At 46.8% G+C, this 22,787-nt stretch overlaps 1 protein-coding gene across 1 annotated transcript in view; it reads left to right on the forward strand.

The window, feature by feature from the left end:
• The window catches only part of TECTA (tectorin alpha), an 85,044-nt gene that overhangs the window by 23,585 nt on the left and 38,672 nt on the right, over window positions 1-22,787 (forward strand). The window contains exons 7-11 of the mRNA XM_030918338.1: window positions 597-1,167; window positions 3,067-3,659; window positions 4,948-5,521; window positions 12,706-13,307; window positions 20,832-21,393. Of these exons, the coding sequence (XP_030774198.1) occupies window positions 597-1,167; window positions 3,067-3,659; window positions 4,948-5,521; window positions 12,706-13,307; window positions 20,832-21,393 (2,902 nt within the window). The remainder of the gene's footprint in view (window positions 1-596; window positions 1,168-3,066; window positions 3,660-4,947; window positions 5,522-12,705; window positions 13,308-20,831; window positions 21,394-22,787) is intronic.

Raw genomic sequence — 22,787 nt, forward strand, 5'->3', positions numbered from 1 at the left:
GTACCTAGCAGGTGTTTAAATGTGTTGTTGAATGGTTACATGACGTAGTTCTGATACAAGGAAGTTACAGAGTACAACACTTGGAGAAGACTACATCAGGACAGGCTCAAAGCTAAATGGTGTCCAGCAGTGGACCCAGCGCACACTCGAGCTGAGAGTGGGGTCGGGAGGACTAAAGGCAGGAAGGGGGTCCTGGGAAATGCATGACTTAAGCTGAGACTTAAAGAATGGATATTTAGAGGAATGCAGAGGAAAAGGGAGGTGACAGGTCTTTGAAGAAAAGATTTGAAGCTAGCCAAGAGCCAGCCAGGAAAGGTTGACAACCAGACAGTCCCCAGAGGAGTCTGTAGCAGCACTCGGTATGCCACAGCAACCACAGCCCATATACACAGTGCTTGGGCTGGCCCACAAGCAGCTCTCTCCATTTTCCCCTGGGCCTTTGTCTTAACCAGAGGGAAGCCCACTGGAGCCTGGACCATTTAGGTGGCCATTCTTTCTGGAGTATTGAGTTGCTTTGCCTTCCTTTCCTGATCTCTGCTGGAACCCAGTGCCCGGGCGCCTGCTCACCTGCCTTTCACTATTACTGTTGTTGGCAGGTTAATGACCTAGTGACTTCTTTGCCCGTCACCTTAGACTTGGGGACAGTGAAAATCTACCAGAGTGGCATGTCTACTGCCGTGGAAACAGATTTTGGGCTCTTAGTGACTTTTGATGGCCAGCACTACGCCTCCATTTCCATCCCAGGCTCCTATATAAACTCCACCTGTGGACTCTGTGGAAACTATAATAAAAACCCACTGGATGACTTCCTCCGCCCGGATGGCAGGCCGGCCATGTCTGTCCTGGATCTGGGAGAGAGCTGGCGTGTGTACCACGCGGACTGGAAGTGCGACTCTGGCTGCGTGGACAACTGCACCCAATGTGACGCTGCCACTGAAGTCCTCTACTTTGGCTCTGACTACTGCGGCTTCCTCAACAAGACAGATGGGCCCCTGTGGGAGTGTGGCACTGTCGTGGACCCCACTGCTTTTGTGCATAGCTGCGTGTATGACCTGTGCAGTGTGAGGGACAATGGCACGCTCCTCTGCCAAGCCATCCAGGCCTACGCTCTTGTGTGCCAAGCCCTTGGCATTCCAATTGGAGACTGGCGAACCCAGACTGGGTGTGGTAAGCTGGCATCCCATCCCCATGACAGGTCTCTCTTGTGTAGGGGGCAGGGATAGGCTTTGGGGGCTCCTCCAAATGTCCTTGTTAAGACTTGTGACCCAAGAATGAAGGGGAGGTTGAAATTGCACAAATTACAAAGAACGAATTTTGAAAGGATCTTTACTTTTGCCCCCACCTAATACCACAGCCAGGAAACAAGAACCCATTGATGAACATACCTGGTCTGTAAACATGGAAGGCATGGCAGGAAGTCCCATAGCAGGGGATGGCAGCTCCAGAGTTGAGTGAGGAGGTGGGGTGTCCAGAGGGGGAGGTGGCTACTTTTTAGGCTATTGAGTTAATGCAGCTGTGGACCTGGGTCATCAAAACTAGCCCTTGGGAAAACAGCTCACCTCCCACATGGAACCTGCAGCAATTGTTCCTTGGCACTTTCTTCTCCACTGTTAGACCCTTTAGGGTTTTTGCCCTGCTGCTGCTGCAGATGAGCAGTACAGCATATGAGTAAAGAAGCCCTTTTTCTTAAATGTTAGAAGTGGTTAGGAAAAGCCCCAACTTTGAGGGAAATCCTGGCTCTTTTGAATTACACTTTTGGATTAAGCATTTTGTACCATTTAGTTGTCTCATTATTTTTTCCTTGTATCCCACTTAAATATTTATTTCTTTTGCTAGTTATACACAGTTTAAAAACAAATGGATTTCGTTTCCTTCTTAGTCCTTGGTTTTCTCCATATGAGTAAATAGAAAATTGTAATCCATGCATTTGAGAGTACTAGAGAGGTGAGAAGATGTAAAGGTTTCTTTAAGTTCCAAGGCTAGAGGGAGAATTCTTCCTATCAGTATAAGTTGGAGTCACGTAAACCATCATGTATCAGATTCAATTCTTAAGAGTTTTGGTCAAACTACAATACAAGCAACTGTATTCTTGCTGTGTGACTGACCAGCCTCTCTTATGACCAGAGCATCCATATTTGGATTCAGGTTGAGATTGAATATGGCTTCTCTTTATCCTTATATAAGCCAAGAACATCCAAATTATCTAACTCAAATGTTACAATGGCTACAGATAGATATTTTCTAGTGTCACTACTTTCCCATCCTCTACATTTCTCTTTCTTTTCTCTCTCTTATTCTGGTGCAATGGACTCTATTTAATTCAGAGAGCTAGTTTACTAGGCCCCTGAGCCCCTGCTTGTTGGATTCAACCAGACTCAAACATTTATGTAGGCCCAGATGTTATTAAAGCAAGAACCGAAGATTTCTGAGGCAAGAAGGGCCTTTAGAAGACATCTTGCCTAGTCTCCTGGAGAAATAGCCACACAAATTCTTTGAATTCTTTGGAGGTAGCCAGGGTTCTTTCTTATTTTTAATATCTCAGGGAATTCATCCCCACAATCTTCCTTGGTCACACTTAGGTCTTTTAAGTACCTCCCTGTTACAAATTTCACGTTTTCAAACTACTCCTCTAATAGTTACATTTTTCATTTCTCCTGAAAATTGGATTAATTTCCTTCTAAGAATGGGCCATGCTCTTTAAAATCAGATCAATTTATATGTCCATCAGTGGAAGCTCTTAAAACATCTCGATAGTGTGGATCACCAAATAATAAACCTATATTGGGTAATCAGTAGTCTAGAAAGGATGGCATCCTGAAAGTTTAATTTTAGTCAAGATGATCAAATTCCAGTACAAGTTCACAGTCCAATCACGCTGCTCAGTAGTTATTAGGAGAGTCATTGAGCTGGGTTTTACAGATACAACCTCAATTCTTTCTTCCCTGAGTGGCCGCTTGACCCTCACTCTAGGAACTAAATGATCCAGGAGGAGCGTTAAGATTCTGGCCGGTTGGCAGTCGGGGTCCATTTACCTTGTTATCGGCTCTCTTCCTTTCCCCGCGTCAGTGTCCACTGTGCAGTGCCCGAGCTTCAGCCACTACTCCGTGTGCACCAGCAGCTGCCCCGACACGTGCTCCGACCTGACGGCCTCGCAGAACTGCGCCACGCCCTGCACGGAGGGCTGCGAGTGCAACCAGGGCTTCGTCCTCAGCACCAGCCAGTGCGTCCCGCTACACAAGTGCGGCTGCGACTTCGATGGCCACTACTACACCATGGGGGAGTTCTTCTGGGCCACGGCCAACTGCACTGTGCAGTGCCTGTGCGAGGAGGGTGGGGACATCTACTGCTTCAACAAGACCTGCAGCAGCGGGGAGGTGTGCGCCGTGGAGGACGGCTACCAGGGCTGCTTCCCTAAGCGGGAGACCGTGTGCCTGCTCAGCCAGAACGAGGTGCTGCACACCTTTGATGGCGCCGCCTACACCTTCCCCTCCGAGTTCTCCTACACACTCCTGAAGACCTGCCCTGAGCGTCCAGAGTACTTGGAAATCGACATCAACAAGAAGAAGCCCGATTCAGGACCTGCTTGGCTGCGGGGACTTCGGATCCTGGTGGCCAACCAGGAGGTCAAGATAGGAGGTATTGGGGCTTCGGAAGTCAAGGTAAGGCTCCTTGCTCCTTTGGAGGGGTTCCTGGTACATCTAGCCAGGAGGAGGAGCTCGCCATCCTCTTCAGGCTTGCCTTTCTGCCTCTGCTATGAGTGGATTTTGGGAAGAAGATGGCTGCAAACAGGAGTGTTTTCTAATGATCTGCACCAAATAAGACTTATCAGGTGGAGAAATGGCATGCAGCTGGGATTTCTCCAATTAGATAGAGCAGGACCAGCTCTCCAGAATAGCAAATACTTACAGAACACTTACTATGTGCCAAGCACTATTCGAAGCCCCTTATAAGCAGTATCACACTTCATCTTATGATCCTCGTTTTACAGATGGGAAAGCTGAGGAGCAGACAGGCTAAGTAACTTCCACAGGCACACATAACCGTGAAGGGGGATTCACACCCGCCTGGCTGGCTCCAGAATCTGTGCTCTTAACCCTTGCACCCTACTAACTCCCCTACCTGTATATGCCAGTCTCTGTGGGATGATGTAAGGGGTGACTCCCACCCCTCTGACCTGCTCTGAAAAACCCATCATTAGGTGCCCAGACTCATAGATCATTAGCTCTAGAAGGCATCTTGAGAATTATCGAGTGCAGCTCCTCATTTCACAGGAAGATACTAAGAGGGTAAGTGAAGGTCCCACAGCTAATTGTTGCAGAACTGGGATGCAACATGCATTGTATGTCACCTGAAATCTAGTTTGGAAAACAAAAGCCAACACAGTACTGCCCAAGGAGATAATAAAATACACATCCACAAACTGGAAGGGATGTGTTTTTATTCCCATTGCCACACTGGCAGAGATGTATTTGTTAATAGACTAGTAGGAAGTAGACAGGTGAATGGACACCTAGATCATTAGAGATATCCTATGTGCACTGGAGGAGCTGGGACACAGGAAAAGTAAGATTGGAAGAGAAAAGGAGCCAGAAAGGCAAGAAAGGAGGGGAATTGTTTTGAAAGGTACCAAAACAGAGATGTCAGGCAGCAGGAGGGAGCCACGTATCTAAGGCGGTTTTTGCTCACACTTCAGTTTAGTTTGTTATGGGCTAGCTTTGGGTCCAGAACACAAATATAAACAGCAAATGGGTCTAATCATGGGAATCCAAAAAGAAATAAATAAAGAAGCCCATAACAAATCGGTTGGTTTCTGTGTGGGTTCCATCAGCTTCTTGACCTCTCTCAAAAGGCTAGCAATAGGGCAGACCACGTCTTTGTCCCACAGCCTAGGAAATGGGGAGTCCTCTGTGTGTCCCTGGAATTGATAAGAATGATTTGATTTTTCAGTTGAATGGTCAGGAAGTGGAATTGCCTTTCTTCCATCCTTCTGGGAAGCTGGAAATTTATCGAAACAAAAACAGTACGACAGTGGAGTCCAGGGGTGTGGTGACTGTCCAGTACTCAGACGTAGGTCTGTTGTACATCCGGCTGTCCACCACGTACTTCAACTGCACGGGGGGCTTGTGTGGCTTCTTCAACGCCAACGTCAGTGACGAGTTCTGTCTCCCCAATGGCAAGTGCACGGACAACCTGGCCGTGTTCCTGGAAAGCTGGACAACTTTTGAGGAGATCTGCAATGGGGAGTGTGGGGACCTGCTGAAGGCCTGCAACAATGACTCCGAGCTGCTCAAGTTTTATCGAAGCCGCTCCAGGTGCGGCATCATCAACGACCCCTCCAACAGCTCCTTCCTGGAGTGCCATGGGGTAGTGAACGTCACTGCCTACTACCGCACCTGCCTCTTCCGCCTGTGCCAGAGTGGGGGCAATGAGTCAGAGCTCTGTGACTCTGTGGCCCGGTATGCAAGCGCCTGCAAGAATGCCGATGTGGAGGTGGGGCCCTGGCGGACCTATGACTTCTGCCGTAAGTTGGGGTTGGATTCTGGGAGAGGCTTTCTTTTTTTTTTTTGGTGACGGTGTCTCGCTGTGTCGCCCAGGCTGGAGTGCAGTGGCACGATCTCGGCTCACTGCAAGCTCCGCCTCCCGGGTTCACGCCATTCTCCCGCCTCAGCCTCTGAGTAGCTGGGACTACAGGCGCCGCCACCAGGCCCGGCTAGTTTTTTGTATTTTTAGTAGAGACGGGATTTCACCATGTTAGCCAGGATGGTCTTGATCTCCTGACCTCGTGATCCACCCGCCTCGGCCTCCCAAAGTGCTGGGATTACAGGCTTGAGCCACCGTGCCCGGCCCCTGGGAGAGGCTTTCTAGGTGGGAAATAGATGCCATACTGGGCCTTACTCAGGACTTCCCTTCCAGGTGGGACTGAGCCCAAGGGCGATGTTAATGACTGTGTATACCTGCCCTAGCCTGATGCGTCCTCCCAAAGACTCATCACCCCAAACCAGATAGCTTCTCATCTTTACTTTTGTTCCTAACTGCACAGTACTTCTTCACTGTAGAACAATTAGCCATCCTATTTACATGTGGTTTTATCTAGCAGAGGGTAGAGGCACCATGTCAAAGGACTCTGTAGGTGCCTTCTCCCTTGGCAAAGAAGAGCCGCATTCATTTCAATAGGAAGTGATCAGCTAGGGTGCCTTTAGGGCATAGAGATTAGCAGGCTCCCCAGGGCAAACCTGACAATGGGTATTAAGAGAGTCCTGTGTTACTGGCTTTTAATTTTGTCCCAAGAGTATCTGACTCCTCTCAACAAGGCAGTGGAAAGTACTAGTAGTAATGAGAATACTTACCGGGAAGGCCTGATATATAACACCCTTGGTTATTGGGGAGGCTAGAGGGAGGAGTAACATGGTAAAAGGCAGAGCCCACTCCTCTGAACTAGAACTAGAACTAGAACTACCTCATCTGGCCTTCAGCACACATCCCTCTCCCGCCATGAAGGTGGGCCCCGCACCAAAGCCAAAGCCACCATTAAGATTCCATCCCTGATGGCTGTTTATCTGTCCTCCATTTTTAGTCAGCAAAAGTATTTTTTAATTGGAAATAATTTTAGACTTACAGAAAAGTTGCAGGAATAATACAAAGTCTACCATTCGCTCAGATTCCCTAATCGTTAACATTTTAACACATTTTCTTTCTAATTTTGTCTCTAAAAATATACTCACTCTTTTTCTAAACCACTTGAGAGCAAGTTGCTGTCATTATGCCTGTTTGTACCTAAATATTTCAGTGTGTTTCCTAAGAATAAGAACATTTATATGACCATAACATAATCATTAAAATCAGGATATTGCCATTGATACAATACTATTATGTAATCTGAAGACCATGTTCATATTTTGTTAGTGGTTCCAATAATGTCTTTTATAGCCAAAACAAAAACCAAAAAACCCTGGAGTCCAATCCAGGTTCACATGTTGCATCTTACTATGATGTCTCTATGGGCGCCTTTAATCTGGAGTAGGTCCTCAGTCTTTGACGTTCATCGTCTGAGTGTTTTTGAAGAGTGCAGACCAGTTATTTTGCAGACTGTTTCTCAGTTTGAGTTGGCTTATATTTCTTCCTGGTTACATTGAAATTATGCATTTTTGGCAGGAATACCACAAAAGCAATGATGTGTCTTCTCAATGTGTCATATCTGGAGGCCTCTGATGTTGGTTTGTCCCGTTACACTAAGCATGATAGATTCGATCGCTTGCTGAAGGTAGTGTCTGTCAGATTTCTCCATTGAAAGTTACTGTTTTTTACCATATAATTAATACATATTTTTCAGGGAGATACTTTAAATTTGGGTAGCTATTCTATTCCTCAAGCTTTCATACGCTAGATTTAGCATCCAGTGATGATTTTTGCCTGAATCATTTATTATTGTCTGTGAAATGGCTATTTTTTTCTAATTCAATGGCTTCTGCATTTATTAGTTGGCATTCTACTGTAAAGAGATGTCTTTTTTACCCATTTATTTATTTTTGTTTATTTAGATGAGTATGAACTCATGGATTCCTACTTAACCGATTGTATCTGTTATCATAATTTGTTTTTATGCTAAAATTGTTCCATATACGGCCAGTGGGAGTCCCTTCCAGCAGTGGTTTCTGTTGACATTTGCATCATCATTCGTTGCTTTCCACAAGGCACAATGTATTCAGGGCTCATTTTGCACTTTCTCCGCTCCAGCCTTGGATTAGCCATTTCTCCAAGGATCTTTGGTTCCTTCTAGCGGAGCACAGTATTGAGGAGATAGGATCTGAGTGTAAGGTGTGCCCACTTCTTCCTAGAATGTCATTGATTCTAGCATTCCCTAGTGAAGAGAGTGAGGAAATGCATGTATTGCCTATACACACCCTCCGTGCACATTTTTATGTAGCTAGGTATGTCGCTTTCTCTTTTTATCTATCTCTGTCTCTATCTCACCATGAGTTCACACTGAACCTACAATTTCAGCCCAATACCACAGAGTTTTCTAGTTTTCCTTTTTTTTTTTTGAGATGGAGTCTCACCCTGTCACCCAGGCTGGAGTGCGGTGGCATGATCTCGGCTCACTGCAACCGCTGCCTCCCAGGTTCAAGGGATTCTCCTGCTTGAGCCTCCCGAGTAGCTGGGATTATAGGCGCCTGCCATTGCAGCTGGCTAATTTTTTTTTTTTTTTTTTTTGTATTTTTAGTAGAGATGGGGTTTTACCATCTTGGCCAGGTGGTCTTGAACTCCTGACCTCCTGATCCACCCACTTTTGTCTCCCAAAATGCTGAGATTACAGGCGTGAGCCACCGCGCCTGGCCAGTTTTCCATTTTTTAGTTTCTTTTATCTGAGAGTGAGAAACCTGGCCCACTGTATTTCCTCCTAAGTTTGTTTATTTTCTTAGCTTCTTATTTTGAAATAATTTCAAAGCTACATAAGAGAACACCTGTATACCCATTGTCCAGATTAACCTATTGATAACATTTGTTCATTTATTTTATCATTCCCTCCCTTTCCCTGTCTCTTCCTTCCTCCCTCCCTGCCCTTCATGTGACAGTGAGTTGCAGACTTCATGCCTCATTACCCCTAAAACTTCAGTATGTATTTCCTTAGAGTAGGGGCATTTACGTACATAACCACAGTGCCGTTTTCAACCTTAGGAAACTTAACATTGCTACAGTAATTTAACATCCATATTCCAATTTTGTCAGTTGACTGAGCAATGTTCTTTACAGCTCTTTTGGGGTGCCAGGGTGGGGCACTCAGTACAGACCTAGTTTAGAATCACACATTGCATTTCATTGTCATATCTCTTTAGTCTCCTTTAATCTGGAACAATGACTTAGTTTTCTTTGTCTTTTCTGATATGGGCATTTTTGAAGAACACAGCCTCCCTGCTTTTTGAAACAGAATGGCCCTCCATAAACAGAATGACCCTCCATTGGGGTTGATGTTCCATCCTGAGGAGCTTCAGCTGTGCATCTCCACTTAGCCTTCCGGGCAGGTGCCATGTGGTTTTTCTCATGGAATCAAAGCACACACAGAAGCACGATCTTGTCCAGCCTCCCCACATTGGTGATGTGCACGTTGATTCCCTGGTCAAGGTGTTGTCAAATGTCTCTGCTGTAGAGTCACTGAGCTTTCCCTTGCAACCTGTGGGGAGATACTTTAAGACTGTGCAAATATCCTGTCAGTCTGTCTATCTATCTATCAGTCATCTTATCAATCTGGACATGGATGCCTGTTTTTTCCAGTGGTCTATATTTCATCTTCCATGTATTAATTATTTTTGGTGTTAAAATTGCTCTGGATTGGCCTGTAGGAGCTCCTTCAAGCTGGTTCCTGTGTCCCTTTGGCATGCCTCTGTCTTTTTTTTTTTTTTTTTTTTTTTTTTGAGCACTTTCTTCCTTTTGGCATAACAAGGTGCTTCACGCTCATCTTTTAATCTTCCCTGCCCCATGCTGGAATCTACATGACTCTAGGAAGCCCTGCTGAGTGGGGAATGTTGTTAGAAACCAAGATGTAAGGGAGGTGTCCCCGTTGCTCTTGGGGTGTCTTTGCTTTGCCTTTCAACAGACAGAGCTGAAAACCAACACACACACCACACAGCACACACACAACACACACACACACACATCTTTTTAACTCTATGATTCCTGACCTTGGGAAATCCAAGGAGTGTGTGGAGAGCTTAGTGGTTGTCATCTCAGAGAAGGGCAGTTGTATCCCTGGTGAGCCCCAGGGAGGGACCTAATAGCAGATGCCGTGAGAGCCTCCATGGTTCCTGTTGGCCACCACATCCGGTGGGGCCTTATCATACTTTCCCAAAGCTTTTTCATCCGCCTCCCTATATCCTCTTTTGTCCTATCTCCAGCTTATCTAACACGATCTCTGTTTCTGCTCCCACACTGAGCCTCCCAGTTGTATTTCATTCATGCTACAGGATTGCCGAGTCTCCCCCATACCAAATCTGTTCTGTTGCCAGGCCATTTCAGTGCGGTCCTTTCAGACTGCTAACTCCTACCTGGCAGGGGATGTTTCTGAGTTGTTTTTGTGCTGCACGGAGCACAGTTTGGTGACGTTGTGTGTGCCAAGTTAGCAGGGTGTGATGGTGATATTCCCTGTTTCCCTGCGTGTGACAGCTACTGAGAAGAGCTTCTCACTATCCCTCATCTGGGCCAGCAAACCTGGAGGAAGTTCTTATCAGTATCTTTTTTAGGGAAGATGTGGGCAGAAGCAGTCACATGGAACATGGCTTTCTTGGGCTGAGGGCCAGGGCTCCTACTTGACATGTCCCCCAGGATATCTCATCTAGATCTTGTGTACATGGATCTGGTGAGAAGGACTGGATAGTGCCCACTTGATTCATCAGGCCTCCAAGTACTAAGGGATTAATCTGGTCGGAGTCTTGCAGAGTGGGGATCGAACTGGATGACAGCTGTGGATCAGGAACACAATCTTCTTTGAACCTAGAGACAGACAACTGCTGCCTCTGTGTTCAGATATTTTTAACTGGCCCTCCTGTTGGCAGAGCCAGGCTGCCCAATTAAATAATTTCACAGAGGCATTCCAGGGCCTAGGGGAAGTTTTATTACTCGACGTCTGTATGTTCCAGACTTTCAGACAAATTCAGACAACACAATAAGTCATAAAGTGGGAGCCATTTAAATAAGTCATGTTATTTGCTATCACCATAAATCTGCAGTCAGTGTTAGAACATTCATAATTTAGAGACAAATGTGAAAATCCCTCTATACAGACATATATAATCAGTGCTGAACTAGCCTTCAACTCCGAAGCCGTATGGTATTGTAGTCAATGGGAGTGGAGATAGTCCTCTAGCCCAGAGGAAAAAATGATTGACTTTCAGCCCACAGTGCAGAACTGTTGTATCGGTACCTGTGGGCAGAGGTATTATTGCCATGCAATTTATTTCTCTGTAATGTCCTCTGTGTCCTTAGATTGTAAAACAGTATTAAGGAGTGACCGTATGTATATGAGCCAAAGAAAGTTTTAAAGGTGAGATCTTATTTTCCCAGAGGATGATGGGGACCTCCGCCGATCTTTAGATTGCACAAACTTGTAGGAGGCTTCTCCTGTGCTCCTGAGTTCTGTCCCTGCCCCTGGTAAATTGTGACCCATTAAAGTAATAGTGAGAGATGGGAAGTACGCCCACGACACAGTGAGTATCCCATGCTGTTATCATTTTATGTGCCTTTTTTTTTTTTTTCCACACGGAGTCTCGCTCTGTCACCCAGGCTGGAGTACAGTGGCACAATCTCTGCTCCCTGCAACCTCCACCTCCCAGGTTCAAGCAATTCTAGTGCCTCAGCCTCCCAAGTAGCTTGGATTACAGGCATGTGCCACCACGCCTGGCTAATTTTTTTTGAATTGTTAGTAGAGACCGGGTTTCACCATGTTGGCCAGGCTGTCTTGAACTCCTGACCTCAGGTGATCTGCCCGCCTCAGCCTCCTAAAGTGCTGGGATTACAGTTGTGTGCTGTGCTTTTTGACCAAGAGACTTATCTTTCAAGGAAGGCTTCTGGGAAGATGGGCAATTTGAAGTGAGACTTGAAAAATGGGTGGGATTTAGCTTTGTGGGTGGGGGGCTGTCCAGGAAGGTGACAGCGCATGAACAAAGGGGCTGTGGAGTGATGACCTCCTTTGCAGAGAATGATGAGGAGGTGGACGAGGCCAGAGGGCACCAAGAACAGAGAAATGAAAGACAAAAGGAGAGACTACAAGCCAATCTGCAGAGTAAAAATACCTACATATAGCCTGTCTGTGTAACAGAAGGAGGTGCAAAGAGGAGAAAGGGCATACCATTGATGGAGACCCTCTTGATAGATTAGATTATTAACACTCAAAACAACCGTGCTAGCTAAATGTGGTTCATACTTAATGAAAGAGGAAACAGAAGCCCTGAAGACATGAAATAACATCCCAGAGTTAAGTTAGCAGCATCCACAGGTCTCTGTGGTCCCAAAACATACAATAATCCCTCTCCAGAGTCTGAGTCAGTGGACCCAGATTAAATCTCACTCTGGCACTTACTAGTTAGATTATGTTAAATCATCAAACTTCAGTTTCCTCACCTGTAAGATAAGAGTAATAAGATTTCCCTTACTTTCCAGGTTGTTGAGATAAGGTACTCAAAAGTGGCTAGGACAGTGTCTGGCATGTAGCAGATGCTCAATTCTGGGTCTCAGACTCAAAATCTTCTACATGGAAAGCTAGGTGCCCTAGCAGAGTGTGTGAATGAAGGGGTGCCACTGGAACTTGGATCTCCCAAATGAGGATGAGTACAGTTTACTGTACTGTGCACATAAGACCACACACACAGATACAGAGGCACACACATGCAGTCACACACATGCACACTCACACGCACACACACGTGCACATGCACACTCACATGCATGCACAGATGTGTGCACACACGCATGCACTGTCACACATCCATGCACACACAATGCACTCACACACACACATGCAATCACATGTGCATGCACTCATACACGCATGCACACACACTAACATGCATGCACAAACGCATGCATGCTCACACACACATGCACTCACATGCATGCACACACACACATGCACTCACACACACATGCATGCACACACTCTTCTGTCTCTGACTTTTGTCCTTTTCTCAAACCCGTCTTCTTCTTGACTACCTGCAGCGCTGGAGTGCCCAGAGAACAGCCACTTTGAGGAGTGTATAACATGTACAGAGACCTGTGAGACCCTTGCCCTGGGCCCCATCTGCGTGGATAGTTGCTCTGAGGGATGTCAGTGTGATGAGGGTTATGCTCTACTGGGCAGCCAGTGTGTCACGCGGAGTGAATGTGGCTGCAACTTTGAGGGGCACCAACTTGCCACCAATGAGACCTTCTGGGTGGACCTGGACTGCCAGATCTTCTGCTATTGCAATGGCACAGACAACAGTGTCCACTGTGAGACCGTGCCCTGCAAGGATGATGAGTACTGCATGGAGGAGGGCGGCCTGTACTACTGCCAAGCCCGCACCGACGCCTCCTGCATCGTCTCAGGCTATGGCCACTACCTCACCTTTGATGGCTTCCCCTTTGACTTCCAGACCAGCTGCCCGCTCATCCTGTGCACCACAGGAAGCAGGCCGAGCTCAGACTCTTTCCCCAAGTTTGTTGTCACAGCCAAGAATGAGGACCGGGACCCGTCACTGGCCTTGTGGGTTAAGCAGGTGGACGTGACCGTGTTTGGCTACAGTATCGTGATCCACCGAGCCTACAAGCACACTGTGCTGGTGAGTAGTCACGGGGCCCCCTCAAGAGGGGAGTCGTGGAGACGTCAGGTTGGGGTCAGCAAGCCAGGCTGCAGTTGAATCAGGCAGGTCCGGAATCCAAAGAAAATCATAGTATATTAAAGCAGAGAGGGGCCCTAGAGATTTTCGGTCACTTCATCTTACAGAGAAGGAAACAGAGGCTCAGAGAAAAAAATGATTTTCCCAAGTCACAGACACCAAGGTAGGAGGCAGAGCCAGCTCTGGAAGTGGGCCTTTCATGTGGCAGTGGAGTATGTTGGAGAGACCACAGACCGGGGTTAGCATCCCTGCTTGGTGGCTGCTGTGTGACTTCAGGCAGTCACTTAACCTCCTAGCTTGGTCACTCCACCTGTAAAAGAAATGCCTACCTTGTACAGACTAGGCCTCCCTAACTGATGCTATTGTCCTCATCCACCCACTTCCCTTTTTTGAGATCAGGGTGATATTCGCCTGTTCTGGCCTCCCTCCATCTCTCCTGGTCTTCCGTTTGGCACCCACAGGATCTGTAAGTTCACACATTTGGAGGACTCGTGGCTCTCCTACAATCCCTTTACTCACTTAGGCTCCAACTCCTTCTTTCTAAGCTTCCCACCCTTTTCACCCAAAGAGCACTTCCTTGACCACGAAGACAGGGGCAGTGGGGCTGAGGAGCTCTGCGCACTCCTCATCTGGCCTGCAGACATCAGTCCCAGCCACAGGCCCAGCCATTCTTTCTCCAGGGTCCTGCTCTGCACATGACTTGAAATGCTAAGAAGCAAGCCAACGGCCTCTGCTTTAGCATTTCAGAGAGCTGATTTAGGGTGTTTGCCTTCTTGACATTATTATCACAGATCTGTGTCATAATTTTTCTATCTCTAAAGGGACTCCTTTTCATCTTGTATACATTGTCTTAGAAATTCTGAGCTATACTGAACTAAACTATCTAAACCTAACTAAAGAGTTCCCTGGGCAACTATACCGACTTCTTTTTCTGCCTCGGGATTTCTTCAACTTCCTTCTCTGACAAAGAGAGGTTCCCAAGCCTTTCAAGTTTATTGAAAATCTTCCTTTTTAGCATCTAAGGGAGCAATTTCCCTGTGTCATCCTCTTCCCTTGCTTGCACACCACAAACCTAAATCCCAGTTGTTTTTCTTTCTGCTCATCCTAACAGTTTATTCCAGTAGACATTATTGCATTCATCAGGCTGTATTTTTCGTGATCTTCATGTCTAAAGCTCTCTCACTTCGAGTCATGGGCTTCATAAGGGCAGGAACCATACCTAATTTATCTTTATGTTGAATGAATGGGCAGCCCCCTGCACCTAGTGACACTCGAAACACTGGTCAAATGAATGAATGAGGCTGGGCACGGTGGCTCATGTCTGTAATCCCAGCACTTTGGGAAGACAAGACAGGTGGATCAGAAGGTCAAGAGTTCAAGACCAGCCTGGCCAAGATGGTGAAAGCCCGTCTCTATTAAAAATACAAAAATTAGCCAGGCATGGTGGTGGGCACCTGTAATCCCAGCTACTTGGGAGGCTGAGACAGAGAATTGCTTGAACCCGGGAGGCGGAGATGGCAGTGAGGCAAGATGACACTATTGTACTCCAGCCTGGGCAACAGAGCGAGACTCTGTTCCCCCGACCCCCCAAAAAATGAATGAATGAAATGACACAATAACTGCTTTCTTCCAGGGTTCCTGTGATTTTGTCACAGTGCTAGTTACTGCTTCAACAATCTGACAGGTTACATTGCCACTGAGGCAAGTTAGGACTGTGTCAGAGTCTTGGCTTTCAGCCACATAAGATTTCTAGATGTTTGGATAGTCAGAGCTACCCATTACGACAACTTCCCTCTATCCATTTTCATCTTACGTTAAAACAAATATATCGGTCGTTTTGCCCACGTTGCTTGCGTCGCATTTGTCCTTTTCTCTTTGTTTCCTTTTGTGCTATCTTTCCACCCTTAGACTTAGGTGTTTTCGTGCAGTTACTTGTCTCTTTGATATTTGCTGCTCTTCTGCCTTTCTGTCTTTCAGGTTTTTCTTTTCTTTTAAAATGTAATCTGTTCATGGGTCCTGTCTCATCTAGTTTAAGATGAATTGTGTTTTCTGCCTCGTGTTACACACTCTCTGCATTTAGGTACCTCGACATCTGAGGCTACGCATGCTGGCTTCAGACATCCTCCCAGTTCTTTTCAGGTATAGACTGTGGGGTCCTCGTGAGCACCTACTCTTCTTTCATGCTGCCCTTCCCTCTCCTTCACAATAAATGACTTCCCACTGTCTCTAGGCATGTCCTTCCCTTTCCCTCTACTATAGGGTTAAGCCCCCAGTGGGTTAGCTCTCCTTCCAGGCATGTGCTCTGCCCCAGTCTCACAAGATGCACTTATTGCTAAAGTCCCAAGCCCGGAGAACCACACAGCGGACTTCTTCCTCACAGAGTGCTGGAGAGGGGGGTGTGAATTAGTTTATTAAGGTCTGCCATTATGAAATACCACAGACTGGGTGGCCTAAAACAACAGCAACTCATTCTTTCCCAGTTCTGGAGGCTGTAAGTCCAAAGTCAAGGTGGTGGTAGGTTCACACTCCCCAGGAGGTCCTGGGGAAGCACCACTCCCTACCTCTCTCATAGCTTCTGGTGGCTGTGGGCAATCCTCAATGTTCCTTACCTTGTGGCAGCATAAACTCCAGTCTCTGCCTCTGTCTTTACGTGGCCTCCTTCCCTCCGCGTCTCCTGTTTTCTCTGTGTCCAAATCTCCTTCTCCTTTTAAGAACACCATTCACTGGAGTTAACCCCACCTAATCCAGGGTGACCTCATCTTAACTTGATCACATCGACAAAGCCCCTATTTCCAAGTCAGTCCATTCACAGGTCCTGGGGGCTAAGGTCTCAACATTTGTTTTGGGGGGACACAGTGTAACCCACAACAGGGGGTCATTGGAGACAATGAGTATCAGGGAGAAATGGATTAAAGAGATGGGGGGACTTCTTGCTAGGGCACTTCTTTCTCAGTCACTGAGATGTCCTAATTGCTCAAGTTGGAAACAGAGTATACAGCTTTCAAACCCTTGACAAGAAGACCAAGTTCAGGGTGCATCGAGGGTTCTTTGCTTTTGAGGTGCAGGGGATAGATTTAACAGTTACTTCAGATCATTAAAATGCATTGCAGAATCTGCTTATTAAATGATTTGCATTTGTTTTCCCATGATGTTTTTACTAGTCACCATCTCTCCCTGAGCCTGAAGAATAATGGCCGTTAGGATGACAGTGTGAAATGAAGTGCTGGATGAAACATAGCCTCGAGTGCAGATCACTGCTGGGGCCCTCAGAAATGGAGGGTGATAAAAAAGTGCTTCCTTGGGACACAGGGTTCTTCTATGACTCTGACCTTTCCCTGCATTCAGCAGCACCACAGGACATGGGAAAATCCACTAAGCCAAGAGAAGCTAGAAATAAATGTGCTATCTATAGACCAGACAGGGTAGGGGGGTGAGCAGCAGAAGGTGAGCCACTCCTGGGGGCACCGCCATAACCCATCTCAGCCATCCACAGCCAGAACTCAACAGAGACTGCCTCACTCCTGCCCCTACCCCCAGGCTTCATCACTGCCAAGTCTGACATGATTCAGGCCAATGGGGAGGTTTTCAGGGTCCTCACAGCCTGTGTCTTTATCATTTATTGCCAGAAGAGTGGGGTTTTGAGCATCACTCTGGCTTGATTTAGTGTCATGAGCTTCTATTGATGCTTATTCTCTACCAAGTCCTGGGGGTAGAAAAATGAATCAAATATGGCCTCTGTCCTAAAAGAGTCTAGTGCTAGAGACAGACATGTTAGCAATTAATGTCTGTGTAACGTGAAGAGCTGCAAAAATGTTGCTCATGGAGGGTGTGAGAGCACAGAGGAGGGGTTGCCTAAATCAGCTGCAAGGACCTCAGGGAGGGCTTACTGGAAGAGGAGACCCAGAGTTGATCACTGGAGGATTACACTTGCCAGACCAAGAAGGAGGTGAAGGTGTCCACAAAAAGGAAATATTGATGAAGACTCGGGGTGGGTAGCAAAGTGAGGGATGCAAGGAGACTTTGCTGCAGGAGACCTTGCTGGAGAACTAGGTCAAGGTCTGTTGTTTAAAGGAAAACTGTTTCCAAAAACTCTAATATGTGGTCTTATTTCCAATACTTAAATATTTGAAATACACTTCCCCCGACTCCTCCCACACCTTCTCATCATCCTCTGCGACTTCCTCCTCCATCCATCAAGCCTGTTGCCATTCTAGCCTCTCCCTTTTCCTCTGACCTCCTGCCTCTGAGCTCCCTCTTTTCCTCCATTTCTCACTCACAGAGAGAGAGGCAGGGCAGTGGTGCCAGGGTAGAGGCGGCATGCGTGGGGTTTCTGAGACACAGAGAAGCCGAGCCTGTCTGAGTCGAGGGTGTTCCTTTCTCAAAGCTCTCCTTGGCAATGGCAGAATTTACAAGCCTTTTAGTTTCATCCAATTATATTGCCTCCCCAAGACATTGCCTCCTGGGTGACATCAGGTAGCCAGAAATATAGAATGCAAGGTAACTTAGGAAGAAAAGCCAGCTGGCACCAATTGGCCTCTGAGTGCAAGGCTTTTACTTTATTCTCTGTGAACTTTCAGGATAGATCAGAGTCTCCATGGCCTGATCTCACTCCTCCTCTCACCCTTCATGCACCTTGTCCCTTAAATGACTATCACTGCATCCTCTCCACCTCCTCCCTTCCAAGTGCCGAGAATGAGGCATCTCTTCTCCTCCCATGGCTGCTTTCCCCCTCTGCCATCTCTTTGTTGCCTTCCCTGGGATCTTGGCCCTCTGTTGTCTCCTCTCCCTTCTGTGTCTTTCTACAGTGTCCTTCTCTTCAACCCATAAACATGCTCATTCTCAAACAAGCCTTGCCCCAGTTCCCCACTAGCTTCAATCCAATCTCTCTCCTTCCATTTCTGGTCAGAATCTTAAGAGCATCATCTCTGCTTCTGAATCTCCTGTTTGTTACTTTATTTGCTATTTGTTTCTGCAATCCAAATTCTGGCCTCATCTTCCTACTTAAATTCTCTTATTAAGATTGCTGATACTTTTGTTTTACAAAACAAATGGGTGTTTTGCAGGCTTTATCTCATAGGCCACTTTGCCATGTGTGTACTGGATACAAGGCCCTTCATGATCCAGGCCTTCCCCACCTGTCCATTTTCATCTCCCACCACTCCCAAGGCCACACGCTATGCCCCAGCAGCACTAAATTGCTGTAATTATTCATATTTATCAGGATATTTTTCCCTTATCTACCTGGGCCTTTGCTGGGACTGAGCCCTTTATTTCGAATTCCCTTGTCTTCACTCCCACCCCTCCTTGACGGGCCAACTCCTCCTCCTCCTTTGAGACTGGGTGTGGGCATTGTCTTCTGCAGGCAGCCCTGATTTTGTGCCCAGGCTAAGGCTGGTGCCTGTGCATCTGTTTACCTCTATCATTGCTTTTATCACATGGTATTATTATCTGTCTGTGTACTTCCCTCTGCCACATGCCTATGAGCTCCTAGGGAAAGGCCATATGTTTTTTATCCCAGCCTTTAGCACAGTGCCTGGCACTCAGTGGTGCCAAATCAATGTCTACTGAATGAATGAATGAATTCTGCCTCAGCGAATACTCACAGAAGGAGATAGTTGAGTTTTGAAGGGTGAGCATTGCCCCAGGAAAAAGGTGGGGTCAAGGGCATCCCTGTTGTCTTAGGTCAGGTTCCCGAGAAGCAAAGTCTGAGGTGGGAAATCTTGGGAAAGTGAGGATAGCACCAGGTCAAGAGAGCTCAGCAGGGCTGTGGTCCAAGCTGCAGAACAGCTTTAGCCTGGGCTACTGGAAGCCCTGGTGCTCGACTCCCAGTGTCAGCCAGTCATTGGCCAAGGGCTACCCTTGGATTAGGGGGTCAGAATCTTCTGGGCAATGTGGTTTCCATGGGGCCAAGGCCAGCTGTGAGTTATCATTAGCCCATGGTTGCAGGGCCTGGGATTGGGGGTCCTGGGTGGAGCATGGAAAGCATCCATCACACTCACAGCACCGGAAATGGCAGGGTGGAATGGCACAGCTTGGTTCATTTAGGGAACTGCAAACTGTTGGGTGTTGCTGGTGTGCAGGAAGCCAATGGGGTGGATCTGAGAGGCAGGGCCAGTTCCTGGAGAGCCCAGGGTGAAGTGCTAAGAATATCAGACACTTTACCCAAGCCCTGGAGAGGGCTTTCAGTATTGGATTAACTGCTTTCAATTGCATTAAGATTACTGGCGTGGCGGTAGTGACCAAATGGAGGGGCAATCCTGGGGCCAGCGAGACAAGTTAGGAGAGTATGCTACAGTCAAGGTGAAAGGTGATGAGAGTCTGAACCAAGGCAGGAGAAGGCGTGGAAAGTGGTGTCAGCCAAGAGAGAGAGGAAGGAGGTTGGGCGAAGGAATTTCTGGTCAGAGAGCAATCTTAAAACAGCTGCTTCTCCCGCAAGGCATGCCACCTCCCCTGCGAGCCCTTGCTGCAGTGAGCAACCTGGCTGTCTATCTTCCATCATGCACTAACCGGCCACAGGCTATAGGATTTGGCTCCTCTGAATCAAAATAGTTCAAGGGCAGTGCAGTCCTGGAGTTTACTGTTAAGGGATTTCCCTCTTGTCTGAATTTAAAAATATGTGGGAGGAAACGTATGTCAAGTGCCCCCTCCGTGGGAGACATTGTGCTGGGTGCCTGGGGGGTAATGAGGGGAAGGTGGGCGTAAAGATCAATAAAATGTGGTTCCTGCCCTCAAGTTGCCCATAATCTTGTAGGTGAGATGGAAGAGCGTACACCAGTCATAACGTAAGGCAGATTGTGATGTGTGCTGCAATACAGTGTATGCAGGCTTGATCCTGGCCAGCGGTGGAGAGGAATACAAGAGAAGTATAAATAACCTGCCCTGGTTTCCCAGACAAGGGAGTGATTAATTCTGACCACGGGCTCAGAAAATCTTGCCTTACAGAAGAGGCTACGTTGGAGCAGGGTCTGGAGGATGAGAGAGATGTTGATGGGCGGAGAGTGTAATTTCAGACAGAGGGAACAGCAAAGTGAAGCCATCCTTAAAGAAAAAAGAAATCTCGAAGGAATTAATACACTGGGGCTTGCCTAAAATAAATTCCATGGTAGAGCTAGAAATAGAAACACAAGAGTTCTATGTTTTGGTATTTCACTCTAAACTTTAATTGAATTCTTATTACCTTTATATTACCTTGGAGAAAACAATTTGAACTCCTGGGGGAAATAATGCTATGTAAACAGAAGGCACTGAAATAAATAGGTGTATTAGTGTACCAAGGATAGTCATTTGTGTCTGTTCAAATCCTAATAATAATAGTTGACTGACATAAACAACAGTACATGCAAAGACTACATTCAACCTGCTCCAACTTCCCTCTGGGACTTGTCTTTCAAGAGACTCATTGTTAGGAGAAGAGCTGGGAAATCTCTGGGCCAACTGTGTTTCTCCACCTCATCTCTCCTCTTATAGGTCAACAGTGAACGGCTCTATCTGCCCCTGAAGCTGGGGCAAGGAAAGATAAATATCTTTTCCTTTGGCTTCCACGTGGTGGTGGAAACTGATTTTGGCCTGAAGGTTGTATATGACTGGAAGACCTTCCTGTCCATCACAGTCCCTCGGAGCATGCAGAACAGCACCTATGGTCTGTGCGGCCGCTACAACAGCAACCCTGATGACGATCTGGAGATGCCCATAGGTCTGCTCGCATCCAGCGTCAATGAGTTTGGGCAGAGCTGGGTGAAGAGGGACACCTTCTGCCAGGTGGGCTGTGGGGACCGCTGTCCGTCCTGTGCCAAGGTAGAAGGTTTCTCCAAAGTGCAGCAGCTGTGCAGCCTGATCCCCAACCAGAATGCTGGCTTCTCCAAGTGTCACAGCAAAGTTAACCCCACCTTCTTCTACAAGAACTGCCTGTTTGACTCTTGCATCGATGGGGGCGCGGTGCAGACCGCCTGCAGCTGGCTGCAGAACTACGCCAGCACCTGCCAGACTCAGGGGATCACAGTGACTGGCTGGAGGAACTACACATCCTGCAGTGAGTCCTTCTCATTGTCGCTCCTTGTAGCTTCTCTTCTTTCTTGATTGCTCTGGGAAGGCCAGTCTTCCATCTCCCTAGAAGTCAGAACAAATTGAGTAGCAATTTAAGGATATGCACTTTGGAACTGAGTTTGTTATCTGAATGAAGCATGACATGTAACCTTCTGGAGCCTCCATGTCCTTATTGGTAAAATAGAGTTAATGTCACTTATTTCATGGGTTACCCTAAGGATGAAATAAGGTCATGCATATAAATTACAGAGTATCGCACGTGGCATTTGGACGCACAAAGTTCACAATAGAATGCTAACAAGAGATTAATGAAAGAAGGATAAGTTTTAGCACCTCATGGGCCCATCCTTGTGTTAATAATCCACATGCTTTGTCTAAGCATGTTATTCTATTTGATTCATATGTGTCATGTTTCAGGCTTTGTGTTTATGAAACAGAGCAGAATATTAAGAGTACATTAAAGAAGGAACTAGAGCCCCTGGATTCTAGCCTTTACTCTGTCTTTAAGGATCTGTGTGACCTTGGGGCAATTCACTTTTCCTCCCTGGTTCTCAGTTTCCCCTTCCATAAAGCAGTGGTAATGCTGGCTTTACTGTTTGTGCCTCAGAAACGTCCAGGGGATCCAATTAGGTAATTGAAAGCCAGACGCACTCTGTGCATTCTAAGCGGTATTGCTATATTAATGGCTTGCTCTGAGCCAAGACCCCATGCTAAACATTTTATCAATATACCTCATTTATTCTTCCCAATGACCCAATTAGTCAAGGAGCAACTGAGACTCAGAGGAATGAAGTAACTGCCTAAGGTCGTATAATCTGAGTGGCAAAGTCAGGACTTGAGCTTCTAACCCAAAGCCCAGGCTCCCAACCCATATACTATACTGCTGGACTATGTACTGGGATAATTTACCTGCATTTAGCACATAAGAATAGGAAAAACTTGGGGGAAAAAAACACTGTTGGTCTTTAGCTAACTTGCTTTCATCTATTTTCCTGTCTCAATCTCATTAATAATAGCATATTTCTTTAAAAAGCATATTCCCTTTAGAAGGTCTGTAGCTCTTTTAAAATTAAAAATTGATCCGGAATGCATAGAGCTCTAAATAAGTGATACAGCAGGGTCCCCAGAGAATCTCCCATCTTCATCCTGGAAAAGGAAATTCAGATGAAAAACCAGAAACAGCATTGTGGTTTAACCCTCACACAGTCAGTTTACATTCCACACAACTGGATTCATGTCGATTGTAAGGGAAGGGTGGGAGGAAGATGAAGGCAGGGAACAGATGCCAATCCCATTTCATCCAGGCTCAGTCCCTGAGTGGGTGAGGCCAGGCAGGGTAGGGAATGGTGCCAGTAGGGATGACAGTCCAGACAAACTGGC

Source organism: Rhinopithecus roxellana, chromosome 15 (assembly GCF_007565055.1).
Source record: "Rhinopithecus roxellana isolate Shanxi Qingling chromosome 15, ASM756505v1, whole genome shotgun sequence".
Lineage (NCBI taxonomy): Eukaryota > Metazoa > Chordata > Mammalia > Primates > Cercopithecidae > Rhinopithecus > Rhinopithecus roxellana.